The sequence below is a fragment of the Rutidosis leptorrhynchoides genome, chromosome 3 (genome assembly GCF_046630445.1).
Source record: "Rutidosis leptorrhynchoides isolate AG116_Rl617_1_P2 chromosome 3, CSIRO_AGI_Rlap_v1, whole genome shotgun sequence".
NCBI lineage: Eukaryota > Viridiplantae > Streptophyta > Magnoliopsida > Asterales > Asteraceae > Rutidosis > Rutidosis leptorrhynchoides.
This window is the reverse complement of record NC_092335.1, coordinates 448357753-448365892: the sequence shown is the minus strand read 5'-3', so window position 1 is coordinate 448365892 and position 8140 is coordinate 448357753. Positions and strand designations below refer to the sequence as shown.

The 8140-nt window shown below is 34.9% G+C and overlaps 1 protein-coding gene across 1 annotated transcript; it reads right to left on the bottom strand.

Annotated features, from left to right (window-relative positions):
* Nucleotides 1–1126: 1126 nt before the first annotated feature.
* Nucleotides 1127–2159, bottom strand: LOC139901532 (secreted RxLR effector protein 161-like). Its single transcript, XM_071884231.1, has 2 exons — nt 2019–2159; nt 1127–1771 (listed from the first exon to the last, which is right to left on the bottom strand). The coding sequence occupies exons 1-2, from the start codon at nt 2157–2159 to the stop codon at nt 1127–1129; spliced, it is 786 nt and encodes a 261-aa protein (XP_071740332.1).
* Nucleotides 2160–8140: the final 5981 nt, after the last annotated feature.

The following is an 8140-nucleotide window of genomic DNA, read 5'->3' as shown; positions in this document are numbered from 1 at the left end:
AAATCTCTATAGGGATAAGACAATAACACGATTAGTGTTTTTGACAATGAAATCACTAATCAATGCATCAAAAAGAATATGTGTTTTCTGTAGTTTTTGTGAATGCAGAATTGTCCCAAAAAGGATATGATAAACTTGTACAAGAAACAGTTACATTTTGAAAGGATGTAACCTTTCATAATGGGCGGGAAAAACAGTTATGACACTTGGCTGAATATACTATCCCACCCAAGGGCGCTGCCCCTTAGACCCCGCAAGGGGGCGCAGCCCCCTTGACCTCCGCAATTACGCGACAGTTAGCAGCCAACTCTTAAGGACATGTACTCCACACTCTCCGAACCCGTTGTTAAATATAACTAGCCAACTCTTGCATTCAAGTAAATCTTAATTAACTAAAATGAATGTTGGATGACACTAAAATCACCAACAAATCCCCCCAATTTTAGTGTAATCCTTGGTTTACTAAAATAATCAAAATAACAGAACAAACTAATGCATAAATGAAAATGTTCGTGAAGAATTGAATTTCCACTTAGTGTAATATTTACGAGGATTCGATGTTCGTGAAGAATTGAACCCTTCAATTCATTTGAAAACTATATAATAATATACACATCAGTTTCTTACATATCCCTAAGATAAACTTGACACTTTTATAAGCCATGTGTCCCAATCCTTCAGTGAACATATCAGCAACTAAGTCCAAAGCTCCTTGAAGTGACAAAACTTCATGCTCACATAGGCAGTTCTTTTACATCTTGCATCTGTATATGCAATTTTTCAAAAGAACTATTAAGAAGAATAGCTTCAACCTAACTCAACTTGCATGTCTAAACACATACTCTAGGATCCGAATTTTTTTATGTGTTTCAATCTTCAGAAAGTAAGCTTACTTCATTGAATTCCGCTCCTAGCATTGTACTAGAAGGTAATTGGGTGTCTCACATTGGAAGATCTATACGGACTTCAATCTCACTCCAATAGCCGACTTGTGCACTAAGTCTCGGGCTAATGCTTTCGTCAAGTGATCCGTCAAATTTCGTTGTGATCTAACAAAACTTACGGATATCATTCCATTTGAAATCAGCTCGCGAACCATACCGTGTTTAACGCCTAAGTGTCTAGACTATCTATTGTACATTTGGCTATAAGCCTTAGCCAAAGTAGCTTCACTGTCACAACGAATGGAAATAGGAGATATTGGCTTTGGCCACAAAGAAATTTCATGTATCAAATTCCTCAACCATTCAGCTTTCTTACCAGCTGCAGCCAAAGCTACAAATTCAGACTCCATGGTTGAATTTGTAATGCATGTTTGCTTTTTAGAAGCCCATGAGATAGCACCTCCTTCAAATAGAAATATCCAACCAGTCGTAGATAAATGATCTTCGACGTTGGTGATCCAACTTGCATCCGAATATCCTTCTAAAATTGAAGGGAACCCAGAATAAGTAATACCATAATCCATCGTACCCTTCAAGTACTTGAATACTCTAACTACAACACGCCAATGAGTAGCATTTGGATTACTAGTAAACCTACTTAGTTTTTCCACTATGAATGCAATATCGGGGCGTGTGCTAGTCATAGCATACATTAAACATTCAATTGCTCGAGAGTATTCAAGTTGTGATACAGCTTTACCCGAATGGGGCATAAGCTTCACTGTCTGATCAATTGGAGAGCTCACGTTAGAACATGTATCACACTTGAACCTTTTCAAAATCTTCTTAATGTAATGAGATTGAGTAATAGTGATACCTCTATTATCCTGATATCGGCTAAAAAGTCACATTTTCACTCCGGTATTGAGGCCCAAAAACTCTAAAGTTTCAAGATTTATCGCTAAAATACCCGCTTCATCGGAAGAAATTAAAGATTGAGTGATTACGAAGACGGTGCAAAAAGAATCAAGAGAATCGGAGCTAAAACGAAGATTCTAGAGCAAAAACAGTGAAAGACGATAAACCAAGCTACGACCAAGGAAATCAAGTTGCGATCCAGTGTAAACAGCAAACCAAGGCAGGCCATACGGATTGCCATACGACCTGCCAGTAGGAAAAATGTCCTGCCATACGGCCTGGGAAAACGGACATGCAAAACGGCCTGCCACTCCAAACGGCTTGTAAAAACGGTCTGCCATACGGCTTGCCAGCCATATGCAGGCCAATTCCAAGTCTATTTAAAGGGTTTTTCTTCATCCATTTTTACACACACTTCAATTCACTTCTTTCTCTCTCTTTCTACAATATTAGTCATATTTTCAAGGTCTTCGACTCCGTGCGAGAAACCTAGTACCCGGAGAAGAACGCTGAAGATTGTATTAGGAGCGTTCTGGAGTTTGAATTTGTCACTTTTGTATTCGGAACTCGTTTAATCTACTGGTAGTTCTATCCTTTGTCTTTATATAATGTCTTTCATTATTATACTTTGTGATATTGTTGCCATGATTAGCGAGTAGTTATCTTTAGTGTATGCTATGATGTAGTCAGTTATAATGCCGAAATAACATTATGGTTTGTGTATGTTGTCGAGATGCTTTCCGATTATGCTTTAAACTCAATCGCTTTTCCAACTAATAGAACGTAGTTATCGGCTCTGTTATTGGGAAGTCGCGAACCCCGATTAAGAGTACACTATCTGTGTCACCCCTTGGTAAGGGAAGTATGTCGGATACAACGTAAGTTTGACCGAGGCACACCGATTGTAGTAGGTCCACCGAGCCTTGGATTCTGACTGAGGACTTTTTCTAAGTGAAACATGTAACTAGACCCATTGTACATTGTCGGTCCTAGACCATGCTAGTGTAGTCACCAAACATATAAACTTCGTACGTGCACGCTGAATCACAACGGTTGTTGTAAGATGTACATCTGCTAAGTAAGGCCATGGAACCCAGTCAGTGTTGATTAGTACACTTCACCATAACGCGATCTCAGGCATTGCACCCCGCTTGAGGGATTCTTAGTTAATTAAGGAACTGTTTTTTTAAACGCATAAAGGATTAGACTGTTAGGATAACCGAACGTGTTCATGGAAGTCAAACCTGACTTGGCCATGGTGTTCTTTATGGTTGAACTCTTTTCAAAGGGCCTAACTACCTTTTTAAACCCAATCATTAACGAAAGCATCGAAACACATCACGTCTCTCGGATATGGCAAACTCTGTATTCTATTATGCTTAAGAAAGTTTAGACCTTTGTGGAATGTTAATACGTCACCCAACCGAGTCGCTCAATTGGATGAGCCGCCTGAACGTGTATGTCTGTAGTCAGACTGCAAGGGTGTCGGGGGTAAGGGACGTTGCTGTCTATTCAGAATCTTCAAGCCTAACGCATTACCTAGTGACATGTCTTATGACAGGGACGTTTAGGACTAGTGTAATGAATACAAGGTCACTACCTATTCATGAGTCAGCATTCCATAATCTCGGCAAAGTAACTGATGAAACCATAGTATGCGCTTATTTTAACCTTATCTGAATTACAAATTTCACATTTACTTTATTTTATCCAATAAATTAGAAAACCCTAAATTAGGTAATGAACCACTACTCCTTCTCTTTAGGATTATCTCAAGCTTTAATTATAGGTTCGATTCTACTGATACCTTAAAAATACGACCCTAGGTCATACTTCCCTTACTCACTATAATTGTAACGACCCGACTTTTTTGACTTATAATTATATTTTATACTTTCATGAAACTGCGTATTTGTGCGTACTGAGTTAGATTACATTCTGGGATCATAATTCATGTTAATTACTTTCGTTAATATTTTAAAACGTGTTATTAAGTGCTTAATCCCTTAACTTGATCCTCGAATGCTTTTATGACCATTAGTGTCACTTGTCGTTTAAAACACGCTACGTACTTAGTACACGTTAAACTTTTGTCATAATTGGAGCGTTATGACTACTTAATCATAATTGTTATTTATTAATGACAATTACTTGGCTTGATAGTTTCTTAATTACGCTTAGTGTTTACTAATGCACACTAGTTAGTATTAGTGGGCTTAACACCTTAATGGACTTTGCTTATTAAAGGCCCACCCTACTCAAGATTAATGGACTAGTTTAGTGGGCTAGTTAATGGACTAGTTAGCCCATTTAATTAAAGACTAACCCATGTAAGTATTAAGACAAAATCCCTCATGCATGCTTATGTACTATACTTACAACATTTAACCTCACATACCATGCCACCCAACATGCTAGCATCACCTTGTATGACCACCCATGCAAAAAAAATGGTCCCCCCATGCTTGCCTCCAAATCGTCGGCCATATGTACACCATCACCACAATTTCATTTTTTTTACTTCACTCTCATTTCTCTCAAAACACACACACTTTTCTCTAAGTTTTCTCTCAAGTTTTCTCACACTAAAACTTTGAAGAACTTGTAAGTTCTTGGCTTCTTTTTCTTTCTTTTCTTTCCTTAATTCGTAAATCATCATCATCATGATCAAAGATTCAAGTTTTGTGACTTGAATCTTCATAAATCTTGTAGATTCAAACTTTATTTGAAAATCTTCAAAAAAATGAAGGATTCAAGCTTTTTAGCTTTGAATCTTCATTACTTTGTTAGATCTAAGTTTTATAGCTTAAGATCTCATTATCTATGTTAAAAGATCAAAACCTATGTTTATGATCTTCATGTAACTTGAAGATTTAATTTTTTTGCTTTAAAGATTTTCAAGAACATTAGAAATCCAAGGTTTCTAGCTTGAGGTTTCTACAAAAAGATTATTAAAAGATCAAGTTTATTAACTTATGATCTTCTTTAATTTGTTGTACTTTAAATTTGTACCTTTAGTTTTCATTAAACAAAGATACAAGCTTTCTAGCTTGAAATCTCAAAAGTAATGTTAAGGAATCAAAGCTTTCTAGCTTAGGGTTTCATTATTGTGTTTGATCTAAGTTATGTAACTTATGGTCATCTAACTTGTTTAAACAAAGGCTCATTAGCTTATGTTCATCCTACTTTGCAAAATCTAAGTTTCATAACTTAAGGTTTTGTAAAAGTTAAAAGTCTAAGTTCTATGACTTAGGGTTTCACCAAGAACATAAGATCTAGACTTTCTAGTCTAAGGTCTTCAATATTTAGCTAAGATCTAAGTTCTATAACTTAAGGTCTTGCTTATTGATCAAGCATAGAATGATCGGGTTGGGTTCGGTCCATGCTTGACATCATTAAGAGGGGATTTAAGGGTCAATTGAGTTTAACTCTCTGGTCCGGAGTACCGTGAATAACCCCTTGCGAGATGAGGATCTCAACAGGGGTGGTTAAATGTAGACCCACCATCGGCGGGTAGGCCGGACATCGATGGCTCGTGCTAGGTGTTAGGGTTTATGTTCGTGGAACGTTACCTTTATATCAAGAATGTCTAGTGTAATGCTATGAGTCCGGTAGCGCGGGTATAATTGCGCTATGCACTGCTGTTATCAGAATATATGTGTATGAAAGTGAATTCCAGGATCCCTTGTTCTGTGGATGAAGTCTTGTATTTATAAGATAACATTTATTATCTTCTATCGCCACATAATAAGGTTAAAAGGATCGTAGCCTGCAAATAGTACGTCTTCAGGCGAGCTGATCCGATAAAAGTAAAAAGTGTTCTTGTCGGCTCTGACCTTGTCTGCCAGGTGTCCTCTGCCAGTTACAGCATCGCCCGGTGTAGTGACCCGAACTTTTCCATGTTTATATATATTAATTGAGATTGATATTTATATGATTAAATGTTTCCAACATGTTAAGCAATCAAACTTGTTAAGACTTGATTAATTGAAATATGTTTCATATAGACAATTGACCACCCAAGTTGACCGGTGATTCACGAACGTTAAAACTTGTAAAAACTATACAATGACATATATATGGTTATATATATAGTTAACATATTTTTATTATAAGTATGTATCTCATTAGGTATTTTAACAATGAGTTATATACATAAAAATGAGACTATTAATTTAAGAAACTCGAAAACGATATATATAACGATTATCGTTATAACAACGTCTTACTAGGTACATATGAATCATATTAAGATATTGATACACTTGGTTAATTATGTTAAATGATAAGTAAATATATTATTAAGTGTATTAACAATGAAATACATATGTAAAAATAAGACTACTAACTTAATGATTTCGAAACGAGACATATATGTAACGATTATCGTTGTAACGACATTTAACTGTATATACATCATACTAAGATATATTATATATCATAATATCATGATAATATAATAATTTAACATCTCATTTTTTATAATAAACAATGGGTTAACAACATTCAACAAGATCGTTAACCTAAAGGTTTCAAAACAACATTTACATGTAACGACTAACGATGACTTAACGACTCAGTTAAAATGTATATACATGTAGTGTTTTAATATGTATTCATACACTTTTGAAAGACTTCAAGACACTTATCAAAATACTTCTACTTAACAAAAATGCTTACAATTACATCCTCGTTCAGTTTCATCAACAATTTTACTCGTATGCACCCGTATTCGTACTCGTACAATACACAGCTTTTAGATGTATGTACTATTGGTATATACAGTCCAATGATCAGCTCTTAGCAGCCCATGTGAGTCACCTAACACATGTGGGAACCATCATTTGGCAACTAGCATGAAATATCTCATAAAATTACAAAAATATGAGTAATCATTCATGACTTATTTACATGAAAACAAAATTACATATCCTTTATATCTAATCCATACACCAACGACCAAAAACACCTACAAACACTTTCATTCTTCAATTTTCTTCATCTAATTGATCTCTCTCAAGTTATATCTTCAAGTTCTAAGTGTTCTTCATATATTCTACAAGTTCTAGTTACATAAAATCAAGAATACTTTCAAGTTTGCTAGCTCACTTCCAATCTTGTAAGGTGATCATCCAACCTCAAGAAATCTTTGTTTTTTACAGTAGGTTATCATTCTAATACAAGGTAATAATCATATTCAAACTTTGGTTCAATTTCTATAACTATAACAATCTTATTTCAAGTGATGATCTTACTTGAACTTGTTTTCGTGTCATGATTCTGCTTCAAGAACTTCGAGCCATCCAAGGATCCGTTGAAGCTAGATCCATTTTTCTATTTTCCAGTAGGTTTATCCAAGGAACTTAAGGTAGTAATGATGTTCATAACATCATTCAATTCATACATATAAAGCTATCTTATTCGAAGGTTTAAACTTGTAATCACTAGAACATAGTTTAGTTAATTCTAAACTTGTTCGCAAACAAAAGTTAATCCTTCTAACTTGACTTTTAAAATCAACTAAACACATGTTCTATATCTATATGATATGCTAACTTAATGATTTAAAACCTGGAAACACGAAAAACACCGTAAAACCGGATTTACGCCGTCGTAGTAACACCGCGGGCTGTTTTGGGTTAGTTAATTAAAAACTATGATAAACTTTGATTTAAAAGTTGTTATTCTGAGAAGATGATTTTTATTATGAACATGAAACTATATCCAAAAATTATGGTTAAACTCAAAGTGGAAGTATGTTTTCTAAAATGGTCATCTAGACGTCGTTCTTTCGACTGAAATGACTACCTTTACAAAAACGACTTGTAACTTATTTTTCCGACTATAAACCTATACTTTTTCTGTTTAGATTCATAAAATAGAGTTCAATATGAAACCATAGCAATTGGATTCACTCAAAACGGATTTAAAATGAAGAAGTTATGGGTAAAACAAGATTGGATAATTTTTCTCATTTTAGCTACGTGAAAATTGGTAACAAATCTATTCCAACCATAACTTAATCAACTTGTATTGTATATTATGTAATCTTGAGATACCATAGACACGTATACAATATTTCGACCTATCATGTCGACACATCTATATATATTTCGGAACAACCATAGACACTCTATATGTGAATGTTGGAGTTAGCTATACAGGGTTGAGGTTGATTCCAAAATATATATAGTTTGAGTTGTGATCAATACTGAGATACGTATACACTGGGTCGTGGATTGATTCAAGATAATATTTATTGATTTATTTCTGTACATCTAATTGTGGACAACTAGTTGTAGGTTACTAACGAGGACAGCTGACTTAATAAACTTAAA

Bases quoted from the DNA above. Each gene is read 5' to 3' on its own strand.
- LOC139901532 (XM_071884231.1), bottom strand. From the start codon at position 2,159: ATGGCTGGCAAGCCGTATGGCAGACCGTTTTTACAAGCCGTTTGGAGT. The intron at 1,772-2,018 runs GTTTGCTGTTTA...AGCCGATATCAG, and splicing joins AATCCGTATGGCCTGCCTTG to GATAATAGAGGTATCACTAT.